The 21908-nt window shown below is 53.7% G+C and overlaps 1 protein-coding gene across 9 annotated transcripts in view; it reads left to right on the top strand.

Moving 5' to 3' along the window:
• The first annotated feature begins 231 nt into the window (after positions 1-231).
• FMNL2 (formin like 2) overlaps positions 232-21908 on the top strand; it is a 102752-nt gene continuing 81075 nt past the window's right edge. For 5 of the 9 annotated variants that reach the window (XM_072041344.1, XM_072041348.1, XM_072041345.1 and 2 more), the window contains exon 1: positions 3114-3284. In XM_072041344.1, the coding sequence (XP_071897445.1) occupies positions 3129-3284 (156 nt within the window). In that variant the 5' untranslated portion in view covers positions 3114-3128. Of the gene's footprint in view, positions 590-3113; positions 3285-21908 lie in introns of those variants that run through there. The other 4 variants (XM_038182396.2, XM_027459526.3, XM_038182398.2 and 1 more) reach the window with 3 other exon arrangements.

Below are 21908 nucleotides of genomic sequence, written 5' to 3'. Positions count from 1 at the left end.
CCCAACTCCTGTCAGGGCACCCCAACTCTTGTCAGGGCACCTCAAATCACGGTTGGGCACCCCAAACCACGGCTGGGTGCCCCAACTCCTGTCAGGGAGCCCCAACCCACGGCCGCGTGAGGCGACCCCCGCGGTCCCGCCCTTGTGAGGTAAGATGGATGCCGGGGGCGGCGGGGCGGGCTGAGGGGTCTCGGCGGGACTACGAGTCCCAGCGCGCCGCGGGCCGGGGGCGGAGCGGAGCGGGGCTGTGTGCGGGGCGGCATGCGGGGGAGCCGGGGCCGGAGGAGCAGGAGCCGCAGCCGGAGCCGGAGCGAGCCCGCCCCGGGGGGAGGGCGAGGACGAGGGCGGCGAGCCATGGCGTTCCGCCGGCGGTGCTAGAGGGCGACCGCGGGGCGCCCAGCCCGCCTGGCTCGGCGGCGGCGGCGGCGGAGCGCGGAGGCAGCGCGGAGGGGCCGGCGGGGCCGCCGCCGCCATGGGCAACGCGGGGAGCGTGGACGCGCAGCAGCCGGAGCTGCGGGCACACAGCGCGCCCCTCAAGCTGCCCATGCCCGAGCCCGGAGAGCTGGAGGAGCGCTTCGCCGTCGTGCTGGTGAGCCCCATTGTCTGCCCGCGGCCGGCCGGGGGCGGGGAGGGAGAGAAGGGGAAGGGGAAAGAAGGAAAGGGAAGGGGGGAGGCAGGGAGGCTGGGAGGGGAGCGGGGTGGAGGGTGCCGGAGCCCCCCCCGGGGTTGTGGTGAGCCACATTGAGGGTTTGGGCTGTGGTTTGGGTTCCCCTGGGTGAAGGCTGCACCTGGGGAGCACAAAGGGCGCCCTGCACCCAGCTCCACGGCCCTGCACCCGGGGCTCCGGGGCTTAACTCGCTTTTGGGTTGAAAACAGGAGCTGGGCAGCAAAAGGGGTGTAAATGTGTGTGTGTGGTACCCCCCGAGCCCGTCACGCCCCACAAAAACTGCCCCAGAGGGTCCTGTGATGGGGACGGGGACTCGCAGCCCCCCGGTGCCGCTGCTCGGGGTGGGCGCTGCCTGCTATGTGCGCGGGTTTCGTCCTGCTCAGACCCAATTAGATTATGGTGTCTGAGGGAAGAATCAGCCTATTCAGCTGGGAACCCCCCGCCGACGAGCCAAATGCTGAGCGATGACGAGGTTTACTGGAAAACGCCTGCTCTCGCCCCGCGCCTGCAGCCCCCGAGCCCTGCTTCAGCGAGTCCTGCCCCGGGGAGCCCGGCTTAACCCTCACGTACAGCCAGCAGGAGGAAAAATTGAGGACCTGCCGACTGCGACGGTGCAAGGGAGAAGCAGCAGAGTGCCGTAGAGACACACGGAGCAGGAATACAGGAGACAGCAGCACCAAGCTTGTGATTTCTTAAAGCACTCGCAAGGAGCGGGTGGCATCTGTTTGCAGGAGGTGGGCTCAAGTTCAGGCTCGGAGGAGCGGTCACTGCTGTGCTGGAGGGAGCCGTGGCACTGCAAACGCTGTGGGATCGCTCTGTCGGGTCCCGATTCGGCTCCTGGCAGGAGGAGCTGCAAGATGGGGCTGGAGGGCCGCTGCTGGCACGGCAAGCTGAGAACTGCCTTTAGCCTGCTCTCGAAACCAGCGAGGGATGGCTGGGGTTTGCTGCAGCTTCCAGGAAATATCTGACCGGTTTGTGGAAGGATAAACTCCAAGGCTGTTATTATTTTGTTTTCTCTGCAGCGCGGAGGGGGAGATGGCTGTGGCACTGGTTAAACCCCAGCATTGGGCAGGCTGTGAAATAGCCGAGATTAATGAGAAAGGAATGGCAGACTGGGGAAAACCAGAGATTTCTGTAGGGAGAGGGGATTAGTCAGGAGATGAGTATGAAGAAAGAGATGCTGAACTTCCTGGAACTGGAGCTCACCTTCTCAGCACTCTGGTTTAAGAACTTAGCCTGGCATAACCATTCCTCGCGCACCGATGGGATCCCGAAGGGCTTTGCTGGCAGTGCTGATTTTATTACTGCTAATGAAGTTTCCAAGACCACTTTTGACACCGATGAAGTTGCCTGCAGGTACACGATCATCACGCTGAGCTGGCTGTCTCTGTTCGTGCATAAACCCTGGGGCCATGAGGGGAAGGTCCCTGCTTTGCCACGCTCGTGGTGCTGCCCTCCGAGCCACGTGCATGTCCATGAAGAGCGTGCAGGATGGTCACATTTTTACCATAAGTGCTGTAACGTTGACTGCTGCCTTATTTTTTCCACTTGGAACATGCTGCCCTAATCTTCTCCAGTAGCTCTGTGGTCTGTGCGGCGGGTGGACGAGCAGCAGGGCGCCTGGAGATGGTACACGTGTGCGCTGCCTTGTGTCTGCTGGGTCATTAGCAGCCGTCGTTTTGTGGCAGGTCTCTGCTGTAGCAGTTTGGCTGCTTCAGTCACACACAGTCATCTTATTGCCTCCTTGGTTAGCCTCACTCTTTGAGGTCTGAGGCGCCTAAATTGCAGGAGGTGATGGGAGAAGCGCTCCGGGTCACTGTTTGTCAGCGAAGCTCTCAAATCTAACGGTGCTGACGTGTTCCTTCAGCAGTGACAGTGCCACGGGCATTGCTGAGGGTGGGCTGGGTCAGTCCCTCACCGTGCTCCACCTTCCTCTTCAGCTGCCTCGGATTCTTTTTCTCCCATCTTTCTCCTACAGACACACAGCGTATGTGCGTGTAAATCCCAAATGCTGGTCTCCAACCCTAATTTATCGACTAGGAAGCCGTTGTTCAGCGTGTGTGAGTGCCCTACGTGTCCGTGGACACGCTGGGTGATGTGGTGAGCTGGGAGGCACCGGGGCAATAGCCAGGCTCCCCATCGCAGCGGCAGCAGCTCCGGCAGCAGGGTGGTCTCCTCTGAACCCCTAGCGGGGCTGCGTGTTTGCAAACGACACGTGGTTGGGAGGAAGCGGCCGGGACGGAGCTGGCAGGGCAAATCGTTGCCTAATGAGCTGTGATTGACATAATGTGACTGCCGGATTACATATCTGCGGGGAGGTTAGCAGGAAATATCCTCTTACCCCCACCGAGCACTGGTCGGTTTCACAGAGCTCTCTGTGCCCGCTCCCGTGGGACGGAGGGGCTGGGGGCACGTAGGGAGGGCACGGGGCTGCTTTCTGCTCTGCTCTGCCTCTGGGGACATGGGACCAGCCTGGAAAGTCCCCGCTGACGGGGCTCTGCTGGTCGGCACTTCTTCTAATTCCCCTCCTTCACCAGGGATTTGGGCCGAGCATCGTTTTCCACACGGGGCGAGGGAGCAGCGCGGTGTCTATTGCCGAGGAATTCGTGAGCTGGGGGTGAGAGCCTGTAACGGTTCCCAGCTGTTTTCCATTCTTTTTCCTAATCCTCTATCAAATGCAGCGTGCATTGTTTTGTAATGTGTACAGCTTAGGGGCTGCAGATCACGAAAAGGGACGTGGTCTTGTTGCAGGGGGGGTCTGCAAGGTGCTCTTTGGGTCCTGCCATTTGGGTGGGGCTGGTGGGGCACCGGCGGCCTTGGTGTGGTTCCCACACTGAGCACGACTCTATGGGGATGAGTTTCAATTGAGACGCCCTGTACCAGGCGAAGTTTGCCTTGTTTCTATGGGATCTGAAAGCCATGGGATGGAAGCTGAGAGGCGCTAAATTAGCTTTAGGAACAGCGTTCGGGAAAAGGAGTTTACTGAAATTTCAGAAATTGGAGAGCCCTGATGTGTTGCCTTCTGTCTGGCAGATCCCTGCCTCTGGGCTCCTTCCTCGGGATCTCATTTAAACGCTTCAAGCAATGATACCTTTTCCCCGAAGAAACAACCGAATAAGTCACGTTTAAAAATAGCTGTTTGTGACGGGTTAAATTCGCGGAGCAGACAACTGCTGCACGGTACAACATCTGTCAGGCTGCCTCGTAAACGGCATTTCCAAGCTGTTCTGCCCAGGTATCGCAGGGGAATATTTGCGTAGAGCTGGGTGGTTTGTTTTTGTTGGGCGTCTGAGCCACGAGGGCAGCCCAGTGGGTGTTCAGCATTCCTGAAATCAATTCAGTGCCTGGGAACCTGCAAGGCTTCGAGAACGGATGCGTGTGCCTATGTTCTTGTGTGTGCCGAATTTCCGTGTAAAATAATCGCCTTAATTTGTTGGGCTGCTGTGCCGGAGCTCTGAACCCATTCTGTCAGGCTGCGTGTGTCACTTGGTGGTGACTGCAACGCGCGGGGACGGAGTGGGGTGGGCAGGAGGGATGGATGTGTGCGGGAGGACAACAGTGGGTCCATCACCTCCAGGAGGAGACTGGCACCAGGTGAGAGCCACGTGCTGCCCTTGTCGCTGTGTTTCAGGTGTGCTTTACCCTTCAGGATGCTTTTTTACCCTTCAGGATGCTTTTTTACCCTTCAAGATGCTTTACCTTTCCGTGCTGAGTAAACAGAATTAAAGCCTACAGAAACATTCCTGAACAGCAAATCCAGCAAAATCACCAAGGCAAACGCCAGATTTCCCCCGCGTATTTGTTCAGAATAACCCCAGCCAGTTCAGAGCTGGTGGAACCTCTCGTTTCTCTAGGATTTTTGACAAAGGTTGTAAATTATTCAAGAAACTTTGTAAAGAGCCCAGCTCCTCCGTAAAACAAACCAGCTGCCTGGAGGTATGCACGCTGACTGCCAGCCCTGCTTTTTGCCCGTGTGGCTGTTTAGCAGGAGGGCAGCGTGTTCCTGGTGCTGGGGCAGCCCCGGTGCCCTCGTGCAGGGCTGCAGCGGGATGTCTGTGCCATGTCCTGCCTGTCCTCTGCTCCCCCTTCCAGGCTTCCACCTGCTGAATAAAATATTTTTCCCAGGAAGGTGGTGTAAATCTGTTGTCTGAGTCAGCCAGCTCTTACTCTGAGGGGGTGAGTGACCCTCCAGGAATTGCTTTTTTTTTCCTTTCTTTTTTTTCCCCATTGTTATTTGTAGCCTCGAGTGCATCCTAAAGTGAAACCAAGTTTTGACCTTCACTTTCTGATCCTTTGTTTGCTCATTGGAGTGTTACCGGACGCAAAATTCCCCCAAAGCAAAGTTCCCCCAAATACGTTTTTAATCTTGGGCTGTCAGCATTTCTGCCCATTTTTCAGTGCTGTTGCATCCAGCTCAGAGAAACAAGAATGAATCCAACCTATTGTTTGCTCCTTTTTGAGAAATGGGAAGGTCCCCACGATCGATTTCAGTTTTGCTTTTCTTTCTTGCCGTGCTGCGGCGTGTGGTGGTGCTGTGCTTGGAGCAGCCGCTTTGAGATCAAGTTGCTGAATGGGAGCTCCCAAACAACGCTCTTAAATCACAGAAACAGCAAATTTGAAGCGATTTAACACACGGCAGGGCCTTTGCTGTGCTTTTTCAAGGTGGGCTTCCCGTGAAGCCGGCGTGGTGGCAGCCCGGTGGGGTGCTGGCACCCAGCGCTGCCCGCGCCCCAGCTGCCGGCCCGACCCCGCGCCCAGCACGAGCTGAAGGGCTCTCCACAGCACAATGAAATTAATTATGCAAAACATGCTAATTCAGCCACGCTCTTCAGCAGCAGTTTATTTTTAAGCATCTGGGCTGTCTCAGGCGTGTGAATGGAGCGCATTATGGTGGGGACCGCGGCGCTCGCTGGTGCAGGGAGCCGTGGGGGGGAGCAGCAAGCGGGGCGACTGCTCGCTGGTTCCTTGTGGGGAGTAAGGAAGGGTGCCGCAGGTGAAGGTCGTTTGCTTTGGTGGGTAAGGACTGAGCCTCAAAACCAGCTGGGAAGCAAAAGCACACGTCCTGCTTCCTGAGAGGAAGAGGGAGAAAGGCGCATCCCGGCCGGGGCTGCGAGGCAGCTGCTCTCGCTGGGGAAGGCTGCTGCAGCGAGTGATGTGTGGCCACATTTTAGACAAGCCGAGATGAATTATTGTTTGTTTTCCTCTTTGTTTGTTTGGGAGAGTCCATCTGGGAATTTGGGATGGGAAACAAGTGACACCAGCTCCTTCAACGTGATTTATAATCGTGCTAGAAAGAAATCCAGCCCGAGCCTCGAGCGCTTCAGAGCTCCAGCATCACCTCAGCCTGCTTCTCCGCTAGAAACACCTTCAGCTGGTGCTGCTGGAAAAAAAGGCATTTCCCAATCTCCGGCCCTGATCATTTCAATTCTGAGGGGTCAGCATGGCAAAACGAGCAGGGTTTTAGCTCCGGGGTGTGCAGGCAGCTACGTGACGGGCTGCCCTGGTTTAACTGAGCCTGGTTTCCCTCACCCCGGTTGTTTCGGCCTCGATCATCGGCTTTCTAGTGCTATAGCTCTCGATGCACAGCAGAACGCGTGGTGTGTTGGAGAAGGCAAGCATTAATTTGTCCCAGGCACCGTCTCCTCCTAAAATAGCGCCTTCCTGCCTTGCCCCGCCGCTTCCTTGCATAAAGGCTCGGATAATGTATAACTCGCCCGCGCTCTGTCGTAACTAACATGCTGGAGAAATTAGCTGCGTGTTGGTTTTCAATCTGCCGTGGGATCTCTGACAAAACAAGTGCTTGTCTTCTGTAGCTGTGCATCTTTAAACATATATTTGGGGAGGATATTCAGAAGGCAGCACAATAGCCGCATTGTGTCGGCGCTGAATGGCCTTCAGAGGAGCGCCGTGCGCTGCGTGGACCCCCAGGACTCTGCCTTGCAGCTCTCCGGGGTGACTGCAGGGCTGGCACAGCGCCTGCCCGGCCGTCCTGCAGCTGGAGCACGGGGAGGCACGCGGGGACACCCTTACCAGCACCCTGCCAGCTGCCTGTCCATGTACCAGGGCTGCCCGGTGCCAATTGGGGCTGGGATTCAGCTGGGAGCACCGTCACCGATGGCTGTGCTCTTGGACACCCTTCTGCTGTGCTTTTCTGCTTTGTTTTTGGAAGCATTCATAGGAAGATGCCCCAGCCACCGCCGCCAGGCTGTCGTGGAGGTGGTGGGAGTCAACGCAGTGCTCTGCCTTGGCCGCTCTCCTCCATGCAGATACTGGCCGAGGACAGAAATCGGTCCCACTGGGAGATGGTTGAAGCCTCCAGGAGGCTGGGAAGAAGTCTCAGTCCTTCTGGGGCGTGTTTGGGTGTTGTGGGAGATATCTGAAAACGCAGGAATTGTTGTTGTTGTTTTCTTTTTTTTCTTTTCTTCTTCTCTTTAAATACACATTATCTGGCCAGAAGTCATTTTACTATAAAAGGACTTGGGGAGAATATAGATTGTACATCTGTTACTTGTTTGTCTCCAAAATGACTGTATAGTGGAGGCCAAAAGCAAAGAATAGAGGGTTGCACAAATTGGCAACGTTTCTGAAGTCTTTCAGAAGCCAGTAATTAACGCGAAGAAGCAAATGGTTGAATCCAGAAATTCTGGTTGTTCACCCATCCGATGTTCTGGCACGTCCCTCTCCTACTCCTGCCGTCCTGCCTCCCTCCTCAGAGGCCTGGGAGGGATGGGGATGGCCCTGTGGAGCATGCTGAGCGCTTTTCGGACAAACATTCCCAATAATTTAGTGCGTTTGGGAGTGCTTCAAAGGGCTTTCTGCCCGGCTCTGCGAGCCTCGCAAACGCGGGAGATGAAACGAGCTGCTATCACAAATATTGAACTCGCAGTGTGGCCCAGAGGGAGCTTTGATGCTGTGTGCGTGTACGGGAGCCTCTGCGGAGCTGCAGCCTCGTGCTGCTTTGGTAGATCCCCACTGTTTGTCTGTGCCCAGCCACAATAACCCAGCGCTGCCCTGTCTTTAGCCGCATTGCGCCCTCGGAGCCAGGCAGGACACCGGGCACCGAGACGGGATGTGGTGGCTGGGGGGCATCTGGAGCAGCGCGAACTTCAGAGGGGAGCTGGCCCTAAAGCAGGCATCCCCAGTCCGTCCTATATTGAGCATCGTGGGGCATGGCATCCCCTACAAACGGAGGGAGATTTGTCTGTCGGTGCGTTTGCACGAGGTGCTGCTCGATGGCACAGCTACCAAAGCTCTTCGGGGAGGCTGAGGAAGCAAGTGTGGCGTAATGATGGTTGGTAACATGGGCTGCGGGCTAGGCCGGGAAGAATTTGGTAATAATGTCAATCCCTCTGTGATCACATCTAGCTTATGGATCACTCCGAGGAGCTGTCGCAAATCTGGTTTCTCTAAAAATCGTGTCGCCTTGCAATGAACTAGTCTGGAGGTTGTCACATCCCTGCAGCGAGCCTCTCCCCGCGCGTGGAGCTGTGAAAATGCAGCTCTGCTCCCTTCCGAGCTTCAAGTACAAACGCCTGTTCTCTTGATCATCTAAATGAATATCCAAGTACGGTAAATGCACGTCGTTCTTTTTGTTAAATAAAACACGAGCTTTGTGCTTTGCAGCGTTTTTCACCTGTGGCTTTTTCTCCAAGCCTTGCTGTGCTGCAGTGGGAAGACACAGGGTGAGAGTTATCGTCGTCGCCTTCTTGAAAAATAAAGCTGGAATTGCCACGAGCTCCCAAAACTGAGCAGCAGGAGAGAGATTAGAAGTAAAAGTCTCCCAACTGCCCAGCGCTTGCTGTAATCAGCGGGAAAATGAAATGGAAATCCTCGCTGCCTTCCCCTGTGAACATGTGTTGGACACATTGGGAAGCCCGCTGTGCCTCTCCAGCTAGCGTGGTGATTTGGGACCTGGCAGCTGGCATTTGGCTCTTTGAAGTCACCTTTGCAGACCCATATGAGCTTCCCTTTAAAGCCTTTCATTTGTCTCCCTCAGCTACCCAGAAGTCGAAGAGCAGCGCTTTAGTTTGTTTATTTTCTGGCATTTTAGGGCATCTTTTTCTCTTTGATGTATTTACAAATCTCCTTTTATCATCTCCCGAGGTTTTGTTTGCTTCTCATCCTCTGCTCCCATTCATTTTCCACTGTATTCTGCAGGTGAGGTGTCTGTTTTGGTCCCCCTGTGTGTATGTACGTGTGTATGAAGTGAAACGTGCTTTTCTGATGCCAACAAGCCGTATTTCAGAACTGGCCGAGCTGTGGGTTTGGATTAGGGTGTGAGGAGGAGCTACGTTCATCCCCAGACAGCTCCCTGGGGCAGAGCAGGTTGGCGCAGCGGTGCCAGCACCGAGCAGAGGCACTATCAAAGCTGTGCTGGGTCTTGGTAAAGGAAAGAAAAGGAAGATGAAAGGAGGTTGTGAGGGTCTAAGGAATCATCTTGACTTGGGAATTAGTTCTGCGTTTTCTATCAGTAGAAGAAAGACAAATTTCTTCTTTAATCTGGAGATGGCTGAGTGCACTAACGGCGTACTTGAAACACCGGGGGAAAATGCTTTTCTTTTTGTTTTGAAAATGCACTTTTATATGAGAAACCGTAATGCCTGGAATAGGTATTCAAGGGTGATTTCCCTGTGCTGAATGCATTCATGAAAAGCAAGAAATTTAGCTGACTGGGTCCAATGGCTGGAAAACGGGAGAAGAGCAATTTAGGAAGCCCAATTTAACCCTTGTATTAATTAAAATAGACCAGCACCTGTGAAGGTTTCCATGCTCACGTACGTGCCTGATTGCCCTCCCTTCCAAGCGAGGTGTCCCATGCAGTGAGCCCACCACGGTGCTGTTGGATGAGCGGCGGCTGTCCTGCCACTGCTTGCTGCGGGACCAGCAGAAATCCTGCCCGAAACACAGCTGTGAGCACCTCTAACCCCAGCCTGCTGCTCAGCCTGCTGTGCAGGTGGGCTTCCTCTGTCCTGAGGAGGATTTTGGCAGCAGGTGAAGTGCTTCAATTAAAATATAACAGGACTTGTGCAAGAATTTACGTGAGCTGCGTCCTTTTGTCCTCAGCAGCGGCAGGATCCTTGGTCAGCAAGGGTGATGCAAATGACTTTGTTGTTCACAGAGCAGGGCAGGAAAACCAGCTCGCAGTTTTCACATGCTGATACTGCTCCTGCATCCTCAGATACGGCCCCGATTACAACTGGCAGTCGGTGGATGGAGAGCACGCCGCGTTTTCTGTTAAGATGAGCAGCTCAGATAGCCACAAACAGGAGGGAGCCAAAGGCTGGTCAAGCGTGAAGTTTGTCGCTGGCACGGGACTTGCATGGCTCGAAGAGGCAAGAAGATGTACAGCTGGGAAAGAAAAGGACTTGTACTTAGAAAGCTCAAAGCTGTTTATTTGTTTTTGCTAACGTTTGTTTCTGAAGGAGGATCTTTGTCAAAGGTGAATTCGCTGTTCTGTTTAGCCAGTGGAGAGAAAATTATGCTGATGTGCCTGCAAGGTGTTCAGTGAATTAATTCTCCATTAAAACCAGGTTGCTCTCAGGGGCTCCAGGATCCTTGAGGTGTGGTAACCCACGGAGACAGAGTATTCCTCGTGTTTCTGGTACAAAACACGGCTCTTGTGTTGAAACCACGCAGGGAGTACGCATAAATAAGCACGCGGAGGTGTCTGCGTTGAGCCAGAGACCTGGTGTAATACTGCTAAGATTATCCTACAGGCTTGCGTGGGTATGTTCCCCCAGTTTCTGCTGCTGTGCCGAAACATACACCTCAGAAAATACAGGCAAAACAGAAAACCTTCCCCTCTGAGCACTGACAAAAATCCCTCTTTAGATTTATTCCATTTTCAGGAATGCTCAGGTGAGGAATTGCTCGGAGGAAAGCCCTGTCCTGAGGCAGCCCTGCCCCAGCGCTGCCCGCACTGTGTGCTGCAGGCTGCTCGTCCCAGCGGGGCCGGCATCTCGCAAGGCGTTCGGGGCCTGTTTACTGCAGCCAGAGCTTTTCTCACAGAGATAGTGCTGCAAAGCAGGGCGTCTTCTGCTGACATGGAAATCGGGGTAGCCAAAACACCGGGTAAGGCCTTGAGCGTGGCCGCCCTTATCCTGCCGGGCTGTTCATCTGGTTGACCTTGTGCTGCGTCGTGTTGCCTCCATGGACACATCCCTGTAGAAGCTGCAGTCTCCAGCTTTTAGTAGTGGCCTAATTTTGCTTTACAACTTGCTGTTGCTGCTCGAGGTGCCCGGGGCCTGGCTGCAGGTTGCCTCCCCCTCATGCAGTTCGGAGAGCCTGCTACTTTTCTTAATCCCTCGCTCGCAATTTTTGGTGTGCAACGCTGCCTTTCCTCATGGGAGCTGGATGCTGGTGCGGCGTAATACTGAGGATTTAGGCGGTGGTTAAAGCAGAGCAGATCAGTAGATTTATGGATTTTCCTGGCCAGGCTCCATCCTCGGATGTGTCTGCGCGGGTCCCTCGGTGGGGATGTCTCAGAAGCTGCATGTGGCGGAGAACGTGGCTTGGTGCTTGCGTGGCTCTCCTGCCACGGTACTGCCAGGCAGCCCCGAGGCTTCTGGAAGCACAGATCGAGAGGTTTTGTGTCTGCCTCGTCTCCAGGCCTTCAGCCATGTGGCATCTTCACACACCGGGCAGTGCCTTTGCTGTCCGTCACCTGCTGAGGCGGCCTTTGTGCCTGCCCACCCGCCTGCACAGGGGGCAGGAGAGACCTCGGAGGGCTGCAAGTGTTATCAAGCGTTATTCACTGCCCATGTGGGATCCTGAAGTGGATTTTAGTACTTCCACGAGTGCACGGAGGAGTCAGGAGGAGCCAGGCCGCGCGCTGGCACCTCGAGCACGGCTGTTGGGAACATGGAGGGCTCCTCACGGTACTGCAGGAGGAGCTGTCACATCAATGGGGCGCTTCAGACTCTTAAGGAACTGCCTTAGCAGTCTCCCCCGAATTATCTCAAAGGCATTTCTGGCTTTGTGGGAGGGAATGCGGCTGAAGGAATACCAACATGCTGTGAGGGAGCGCCCTGTGTGAGGGAGCGCGGCTGAGAAGTGTTTGTGTTCATAGGGTCTGGGCAGTGAGCGAGCTGGGGGCAGGGATCCTGCCTGCGGGGCTGCTGAGCAGCAGGAGGGCAGTTTGACAACGTTTAACACGAATTCATCCTGACGGGGAAAGGTTTAAAAGAGGGCTTTTGGGAGCGTGGCGGCCTGGGAGGCACACACCCACCTCATAGCTCCTCTTTGCTCAGTATGAAGTCTTGCAGATGTCAGGTAACTGTGGTGCCATTTATTTTCTTTTTTTTTTTTTTTCTTTTTATGTTGTATTCCGGTCTCTGGAAAATGTCACCAAGTGCTGCAGCTCGTAAGAAATGAAAGAGAGCCCGTTCCTTTTTACGATGTGGCCTGCTCCCTCGCCGGGGAGGAGGAGGTCACCCGGAGGGCTGCGGGCTCCGTGTCCCACGGGCTTGGGCTTCGCTTCTCAGCCACCCGTGTCCTCCCGTGCCTGGTGGCGCTGGGGGCGGGAGGGCGAGATAAAGCCTCGTAGGACTGCCATGAGCCAGCACACGTCCTGTGAGTCAGAGGAATGCCCTCTGCGTGCAGGGACGGGATGTGGTCATGCTGGTGAGGCACGAGGCGCTCAGCCCCCAGATCTCTCCTCTTCTTGCTGGGACTGCACCACTGGGGTCAAAACCTTGTGGTTTTTGAGGGTTTCCCCCACAGCATCCCATCTGCAGGAAGGAGAGGGCTTGGTGCCATTTATTTAATTTAATATTGTTTAGTGCAGAGCATCAGGAGCTGGGACAGAGATCCCCATGCACCCCCGGTTTGCCTGGCCCCGGGCACACCGTGCCTGCGCTCCTCACCGCTGTGGCTTTGCCTTCTGCTCAGCGACATCTCATGCTGTACAGGTGCCCTGACACACGAGTGAGCTGTGCTTGGGATTTTTTTTTTTGTTTGGATTGCCTGGAGGCTGTGTGTATGCCAGCACTCCTTGTGTAAACAGGGAGATCCCTTGAAGCGCATGTCACTCCCCTGCTCCGATGGTTTTTGCCGTCTGAGATGTGTGGCTTGTTTGTAACATCTGCTGGGCATTGCTTTTAATTTGAATGCCGCTGATGTTTCTGAAAGATGCTTTTCATTACGGTCGTGGGGCCTGATTCCAGTGACATTAAAGGCTCTCCCACTCCGAGAGTGATACAAAGGCATCTTGGGGGGGGATAGGCATTGGGCTTACACTTTGTTTAAAATTCTGCTGCCTGGCCGTGCTGGGGGCCGGGGCGACAGCAGCAAAAGGCACTACCTTGTAAGAAATCTTTGTACCTAGATCGACAAGGGCTGCTGGTGATTATGTGTGTGTAGGTGCAAATCTAATCTGTTGTCCTAATCTGACAAATTTATGAGGAGTTGATGCACTCCAGAGGTGATCTCTGCTCCTCCTGCTCGGTCAAAACACAGTCTTCCCGGTAAGTGTGGTAGTTCTTTGAGTCACGGGAGTGGACAAATGGTTTCTGTTCACTTGTCTGGATGCATAAAATGAAATTAATACCCGTAGTTCTCTCAAAGAACTTCACTGAGGCAGTTGAGGGCAGAATTTGGTCTGCCTTTTGTTAGTTTTAATCTACAACACACTGCATTCTTAAATTAGAGAAGATTCATCCTAGAAACGCACACAGTCAACGCTTTGAAATACACTGAAGCAATGCATTTTCTACATAAATTATATACAAAAAAAAAAATAAAAGCAAAGTTCGAACCGATGAGCTTGCAACCAAGCCTCTTTCTTACAGATGGCGAGCTGCTGGGCAGCGCAATGAGAGGCAGATGTCCTCTCTCCTACCCACTGGGGAGCAGCAGGACCAAACTGGGCTTCATTTGCAGCCCTGCTCGAAGCAGCAGCCTCCAGGGCTCACAGGCACGGGGTGAGCTGGCAGGAGCAGGCATCGTCTCTGTGCCTTTTGCTAACCCCAGAGCGCTTCTAATGTGGGTAAAACTACTGATTTTTCTTAGCCTGGCTCTTTTTGGTAAGGAATTGAAAGTTTTGGGTTGAACGTTCAGCCTCAGATAGACCCTAAATAGTGGCTTTACTGAAATAGTCGCTGCTTGTCACAGTTATGAGCATCTGTGGATGGTCTGACAGGAGGGACAGAGTAATAACTGGTGTCGTTAGCTGAGTGATGGTGACTGTCATGTCATCGGAAGTGCAAATTTAATTGAAAATTTAGATGCAAAACCAACTCCTTGTTGTTTATGGTGTTATTTCCTTAAAGCATCTGTTTATTTCTGAATGCAGCACATTATAGATGAGCTCCTGGAAAATGAAAAGATGGTTTATTTTGCCTTAGGGAAAGCAACAACTGTACTAAAAACCTCCCAGAGCAGACATCTTTGGAGAGCATTTTACAATTCCGTACGTACTTTCTGTTACATGCTCAACCCTCAGACTACACGGGAGTATAAAACTTGCACATCAGTATGCAACATCTCTTCTGAAGGTCTCCCAGAGCCTCTGGCCCGTGGCAGCCCCACGTTGCGTGGAGGGTATGCTACATGCACAGCCATTCTGCTTGGAGTCTCAGTTGTACACCATTTAGGATCTGTAGAGGTTTTTACCGCTTTTTTACTTACTCGTTAAATCATCTGGAAAACATATTTAAGTTTTTATGTCCTATGTTGTTTTTTTTCTGATGTTAAAGCAGTCTAAAAGCCAATGCAAGCGTTCCTTTGGTGTGCAGCATGGAGAGCTCAGAAATGACATCCCACTGCAGCGGAGCATCTGCGGTCAGCACGGGGTGCATAAAGATTGGCTTCGTGGTGTTTAAATCCTGGAGCACAGGTTCCTGGTGATGAGAAATTTCCTGTACCTGGTGAGCTCTCAGGCTGCCCGTAGTGACTGGGTGCCCGTGGCAGACCGTGGCAGACAGCGTTTTGGCTTCTGATCGAAATACACTGCTCCAACTCCTAACGAGAAAGCAAAAGCCAAGGCCTTGGATAGAAAGGTTTTTGCTGCTACAAGCATAGGGCAGGTGCAGCGTAACGGGTGCTAGGGAGATGTGCATGGTGCTCACACACCCCGTGCAGTTTGGTGGTGAAAAAGGACAAAGAGGATTCTGCTGGAGGGCGATCTGGGTGCGCAGCCCAAGGGCATTTAATGCTTGGGGGAGCAGTTAGCAGAGATTTCTTTCTAGAGGAATGTTAGTGTAAATAACACAGCCACAATTTCTAGCTGTCCTGTTCGAGTCCATCTGCTGGTGCGTTCGTCACACCTGAGTTCAGTGCAACCTGGTGTGGGCTGGCAGTGAGCCGATGAGACACATTGCAAATAGGGTCTTGATCATCTCGTATTTGAACTTCACCTTTCCTTAGAGCTGCCTCATGGCCACAGACACGGAGTTACCAACCTTCATGTGCTGAATCCTCAAAAGCTGTTCTTGTTCATGTCAAGTAATTTTTATTAATTTATGAATCAAGAAGCCAGTAAAACCTCGAGTGAGATTTAATAAGCTCCGTTAGCAGTATTTATGCATAAGAGAAACAACACAGAGCTTTGTTCATGTATTCCCTTTCTTCTCACTATCCTGCAAATGCGGTGGAAGGGTCGAGTACAATGGAGACCATCCTTTGATGCTAATTGACAGCTAATCAATTAACTGCTTCCAAGTAAAGACAAGGGGAGGCAGTCTCACATTCTCCCAGGTCAAGTTTAATAACCACTTTGGGGAGAAATCCTGATGGGAAGCAACGCGCTGTGCCGTTCCGATAGAGCACCAAAATGCTTACAAAATATAAGAATTGTGCAGGATTTGGTAACGTGACAGCGACGTGCAGGCTGTGTGGGGCAGCCAGAAGAAAATTCCCCAAGTCAGTCACCCCTCAGCAGACCAAATGAGATTTTCTCTCTGAGAATGTAGGCTGGAGAGCCTGCCTTCCAGCTGTAATTAGAGTGTTATTTTCCTTTTAACTTAAGAATATTAGAGCTCCAAATCCACCAAAGTTACAGCCAATCCTTCGGCTTCATGAGGGACAGATGCTTGGGAAAAAAAAAACCCGCTGGGTATTAAATGGACAGGCTGTGTATTAAATGCCAGTATTTAGGGCAGAGTTCTGCAATCCGTGTTTCCTGAGGAAATCCAGGAAAACGGAGCTGCGAGATGCAGGCGTGGAGGACCGGGCGCCCGCGCTGCCCTCTGCCCGGGTGATCACCAGCGGGGGTGTGCAGATTGCTTTTCCTCCTCAGCTGCTGCTCAGGATGTGCTGACGGTCTGTAAAACAAGCAAACAAACAAAAAAGCCAATTATTCCCCAGCAGTAAATAACCTGCGAGTGCATGGAGCTGCTCTGAATTATTTAATACCCGCCGTGTTTCTCACTCACAGCAACAGCTTTATGGGTTTGTTGTAACGTTTGAGGAGACGAGGAAAAGATTTGCTGTTGTCTGCTCCTTTTATAGAGTTTCTCAGATATATTTGTCTTGGATAGCCCCGTTTTTCTTCCCGTGTTGCCACTGACTGTGGAAGGGTCTCTCTCTTCCCTTTTTCCTTTTTTTTTGAGGGAAAGTCTGTCCCTGCCTCAAACCTCCTCTGGCAGGAGGATGCAGACCTTGGAGATGGCAGGACCTTAACCCTCCCCTGGCTAGCTCGGTGCAGCTCCTTTGCTAGCAGGTGGTATCACCTCCGGATTTTCTCTCTGCTGGGTCTGCAGGTCTCCTTGGCGTGCTCCTTAAATGGCTTACACACAAAAACGAGGACAATTCCCTCGTAATTTCCAGGGCTGCCCAGGTAAGACTCAGTCACTCAGCACATCAGCGCGCAGGTTATTCACAGCACGGCCGGCCGTGAAGCAGGGCACATCCCTGCGTTGGCAGAGGGCTGATTCCTTGAGGCAGAGCAGGGCTGGCAGCGTGTTGGGCACACAGGGGGGAGCAGTGCCACGAGGCAGGCTGCTTTCAGCCGCTGCTGTCACTCCCCTAATGCCAGGAGAGCTGGTCCGAAACCAACCCAAACACGGCACGGTGTCAGGGAGCGTGGCTCTGGCCCACAGATGTTCAAAATGAATCACGCTGCTTGTCTGTGTGCCTCAGCTGGGGTTAACTCCTGGCCTACAGAAAATCAAACCGGGCTTTTTATTGCTCGGGAGGCTGCGTTGCTGAGCTAATGCCATGGGTGCTCGGTGATGAATGCTGGAGCACCAAACAGCTGTCTGTGAGAGCAGCACAATTGGGAGGCAATACGCAGCCTACCCAGCCAGCCAGATGATGCGATTGAGTCAGGAATAGATAAACAGAGCCTTGTGTTTCTCGCTGCTTCATGAGCGGGGCTCTAGGAGTTCCTGAGCATCGACACTTAAAGGAGCGAGCAAGAAGTTGGGCTGAGCAGCCTCACACACCCAGCAGTGCTCGTCCCTGCTGGCTTCCCTGTGATAAACCTCCACACATTTCTTTGAAGGCAGCAGCATTACTGATGTGACAACTCAAAAGCAGCAATAATCATCTTTCTGGTCATTAATTTGGGACGTGGGCTGGAAAAGCTTAGGAGTCCACGAAGCTGGGATGTGCCTGGGCTCCATCAGCCTGCTGCAGCCTTGGGACAGCACCCGGCCTTACTGCTGGGCTGCTCCGATGGACCAGAGCGATGTGGGAATATGTGCCAAAGTGTGAGCACACCTAATTAAGGGCTGATTGACAAATACTTTCATTATAGCACTGCTGGTAGAGGCGGCTGAGGGCAAATTTAGGGAAATCAATGGTTGGAGATGGGCGAGATGCGGTGAAACGAGGAGGCGTTGTTGTAGCTACTCCCCACGCTTTCACTGGTACGAAGGTTTGGGCCCATTTGTAGAAGTTGTCCCCCGTGAGCTGATGGAGCGGGGCGTTCTCCTAGAGGAAATTAATTTAATTGCCGTTCAGATTTTCTGCGCCAGGAGGGAATAATCAGAGGAATTTCCTCAGCTAGGGCATGGCACAGAGGGACATCCCGTGGTGGTGGGCAGTGTGTCAGTCGCAGTTACCGGGAGAGCACCGCAGGGCAAAGTTTCTGCAGCCTGGTGCTTATATAGCAGTGCTGCAGCCATTAACGCTTTGGGACGAGCATCTCTCCCTAATTAGGCCTGATTTCTCAGCTGGCCATCTGTTCCCTGAGCCCTCTCTAAATCTTCCTCTGCTGCAAACCCTCCTCCGGCCGCGCCGAGGTCCCGGCTGGCCCTGGGCTGCTTTTGTGTAGCAAAAACAAGGCAGCGCCGAGCCTTCCTCCTCTGGACCCGTGAGTAGCTCGTACTGCCGAGCAGTTTTTGGATGGACTTAATAAATGAGTCTATCTGGGCAAGAAAAGACCCAAAAGACACCCATGACAGCGAGTTAACAAACAGCTATTGCAGACAATGGCCTTTTTCTCAGCCTCAGACTGCGTGTCTCTCTGGCTCCGTTTCTTTTTGTGAAACGCCAGGGCTCTTTTCTCTCCTCCCCCCCTGCATTTAAACTCCTTTTCTGTCCAAAATCGTCATTCAGCTCTCCTACGAGTAGTGCTTTTACGACATCCACCGCAGTATTTCTCGCAGGCGCTGCGTGCGCTGGGGATTAGCCTGGCTGAGCAGCTTCCCCTGAGCGCGGGGGGAAATCCCTTTGCTCTTACTGCTTAACAAAGAGAGACGGGGATCTGGGAAGGGTTCACCTTCCTGCTCCATGCTGATGTGACAACCCCTGAGCCGAGCACTGCCTGGGTGCAGGAGCATGAGATCCGTGCACACCTGCAGTCCTCTGGCCTCAGGGGACTGGAGAAGTGTCACCGCGCCAGCCCCGAGCCTTTCAGCACTCACCTTGGGCAGAAAAACTCGTGGGGTCACAGCCAGGCTGGTGAGCGGGGTGGTGACACCAGCTTGCGCAGCCACCTGCTCCTGCTCGCGGCCAGGGCTGTGAGGATCAGCCACCGAAACGGGCGAAGTGCTGGTGCTGCTCCTTCAGGGCAATGCGGAGGAGAGGGGCTTGGATGTGAGGGTTTTGCCATTTCTGTTCCACGCAGCAGCCTGGTTTTGGGGGTCCTTTATCTGGGGATATTTCCATGATGGCATGAGCAGGACTTTGGTCAATCGTGCCACATTTTGTTTGGGACTCTAACGTGTGATTTCACATTGCCCAGGTGAGCCAGGCGGGCTGATTCCCTTTTCCTTTTCGGTGCCTTAGCAGTGCTTTGAGGTCAGGCTCTCCTTTCCCAGGCTCTGCAGCGTGCTGGCGCATTGAAGTGATGGATCGTGGTGTGCTGAAATGCTGCTTCCCATAGCACCACGGTACGTCTTACAGCTCTTCAGCTATAGAAGAAGAAGTTTAGGGACACATATTAAAGCTTTCTATTTTCTGTCTGTTTAATAAAAGCTGCATTCGCTCTCGGTGTGTATACAATTGGTGATTTATTTTCAGGAAGGATGGAAATTCTGTCCCTATGGTAGCTTCTCGTGAGTAATCAGTTTCATCCTTCATATTTCCTGTGTTTTCTTTTTTAGCAGAATGCAGCCTCCTTAGAAGGGTTCAATTTACATTGAATTCACATTCAGTTCTGTATTTATTCACGGTCAAATTCTGGTTTTAGTTAACTTATAGACAACTTCATTGACGTCAGGAGAGGCTGGATGCATGCAGCAGCGTGGCTCTCCACGATTTTATGCATTTATTGCTTTCATTTTGGCTCGCGGATGCAGATCTCTGGTGTCTGTCATTACAAAGAACAGATGCCCCTCATTTCAGACCCAAATTTATTCCTATCCCACACAGCTCTGGTTAGTGTTCCTGCCCTGTTATTGTTGCACGCCGCGCAAACGCGTGTGAAGTGGGAGGTCACGAGAGCGGGACTGCAAGCGGTGATAAATGCTTGAGCCCTGCAGCCTCCCAGCGTTAGCAGCTTCTCACCCTGCTCTTTCCACGTTCCCTTGGCACTGCTGCAGCTGGGACGGAGCCGCGGGGCGGATTCACCGCAGTGTGACCGTGAGCCTGTCGGTGTCCTGCTGGTCGGTGTCCTTCTGGTGCTGCCCTGCGCCGGGTGTTTCCAAATGGGAAGCTGTAAAAGCACGGCCTGTGTGTGCTCCGTTCCCTGGCGAGCTGGAGATTTGTAGCTGTGAATGAATCAGGAGCTGCACCTCTCAGGTTTGGGGCTGCCCTGTGGTTTTGATGCCTCCTTCCCAAGCGCAACGAGCCGTGCGTGCTGCCCCCGTGCCCCGCAGGCGTTGTTGTGGGGTCGGGAGGAGTGGGACCCCGCTCTTCACGCTCCAGTTGCACTCGAGATGTGCAGGCTCGTGCCCTGCTGGCACCTCACGTGTGTGCAAGCTGCAAACGGGCCTTCGGTGCTGCTGCTGGCGTGCCCTGAGCTGTGCAGGGAGGCTCTGAGGGAGCAGCTCTGGTTGGTGTGATGGGAGCTCCTGCTCAGCCCTGCGTGGTGGCACCAAGCAGCCATCCAAAAAAAAACAAACAAAAAAACCCCAAAAGATCACCTTTTTCAACTTTTTCTCTTTTAAAATAATTCTTTGCACACTCTTTATAAATACTACCTAGTGTCTGAGCTGTGGGCTGCCTGCAGGAGAGCAGGATGGGGTTTGCAGCCAAGTTCCTCTTGAATCACCCACCGAGAAGCTCCTGAGCTGCCGCGCTCTGTCCTGAGCCCACCCCGGCCCCAGGACAGCTCTTTCTGTCCTCGCTGTCCCTGCCGGGGCTGCTGGTGCTGCCAGCCAGTGCCATCTGCCACCTGCATTTCCACGCCAGCGCCTTTGGAAGCAGCCGCCTGCGCCCAGCGGTCTCCGGGCCGCCTTCCTCGTGGCCAGCGGGTCGCTGGCACGTGCCCTGCACCCTTTGGCTGCCTCGTGGCTTCGTGTCCCCGAAGCACCTTTTAGCAGGAAAACGGGGGGCTGGGGGGAAGCAGCAGCCCTCTCACCTCGCCTCTGGGTAGCCCCTGGGAGCTGAAGCGAGGCGGCCGCTGGCTCCGGCTCCTTCCCTTCCCCTCTTTGTTGCGGGGGTAATTTATAGGTGCTGATACAAAAGCTCCCTGTTGAAGGCTCATTGGGTTTAATGAAGTGAGTTTGCCGTGCTTGGAAATGAAATAAAACCCCAGTAAGCCAATAACCTTGAGACGGGAGGAGAGGGTGATTAAAATGCTTTATTCTGAGATGTCCGGGACCATGAGCCATTCACGGGTACACTCACTGCTTAAAGACAGCCCTGACTAAAAGCTAAGGATCAGCAAAAAAAGATTATATTAAAAAAAAAAAATCAAATAGTGGTAGCAGGGGAGCGTCTTTTGCAAATCGCTTCCCCAGAGTCACACCGCAGCCCCACGGGTGCTTCCCAGTCGGATCGCATGCCCCAACTTATACCTTTTGCATTTTTGTGCTGGGGTAATTGCAGATACCTGCCTCCGTTCGCAGGCAGGCATTGCACAGGAGCTTCTTCCTCCTGCGAAATTACAGCTCCGGCGCTGGACTTGCCGGAACATATTCTCACATAGTCTCATCCTCAAAGCCGCTGCTTTTCCCCCCGAATTTCCCCGTCCCTCCTGGATGGGCGGCGCCGGGGGATGGCAGCGGGAGCACGGGGCTCCTGGATCCCAAAGTGGCCTCATTGTGCAGGACAGGGAGTGCTGGGGCTGGAGGTGGGAGCCCTGCTGCTTCTCACCCCGCTGGGGTGCTGCAGGAGGCTTTTTGGGAATCGGAGCACCAAGGATCTGCACGCCTGGCCTCGGCTGTGGCTGAGGACCTTTAAAAATCCAGGGCACTCACATGTGGATAAATCCTCATGCTTAAAGGCAGAAGGAGCTTAGCATCCCCTGGCTCCCCTCAGATCCTAAAACAGTGTAAAGTGCGTATCCATCTTCACAGCTCCAGCCCCTCAGCTCCAGCCCCTCTCTGCGGGGACTTTTTGGGGGCAGAAGGGGCTTTGTGGGCGCAGGGGCTGTGCCTGCACCTTGGGGACGAGGTGAGTGCCGGGCTCCTGTCCCCTCCTGTCCCTACCTGAGGGAGCTGGGACGGTGCCTTGGGAGCCCTGCTGGTCAGAAATGCCCTTTTGGTGCCCAGAGGTGCCGAGCCTCAGCTGCCGGGGCCAGCTTTGGTGCCCTCCCCCAGACGCCGAACCGGTCAGGTGCGGGCCTGGCTTTTCTTGTTGCTTTAGCCATCATGCTGAGCGTGGCTTCAACCAGCAGCCTTTATTTTCTTACGCCCACGTGCGTGTTTACTTCCTCGTCGTACCTCTCGGAGTTGAAAGGGCTCTTTCATGA

This window comes from Anas platyrhynchos, chromosome 7 (genome assembly GCF_047663525.1).
Source record: "Anas platyrhynchos isolate ZD024472 breed Pekin duck chromosome 7, IASCAAS_PekinDuck_T2T, whole genome shotgun sequence".
NCBI classification, from domain to species: Eukaryota; Metazoa; Chordata; class Aves; order Anseriformes; family Anatidae; genus Anas; species Anas platyrhynchos.
The sequence above is the reverse complement of the archived record's forward strand: the minus strand, read 5'-3'. Positions and strand labels throughout refer to the sequence as shown.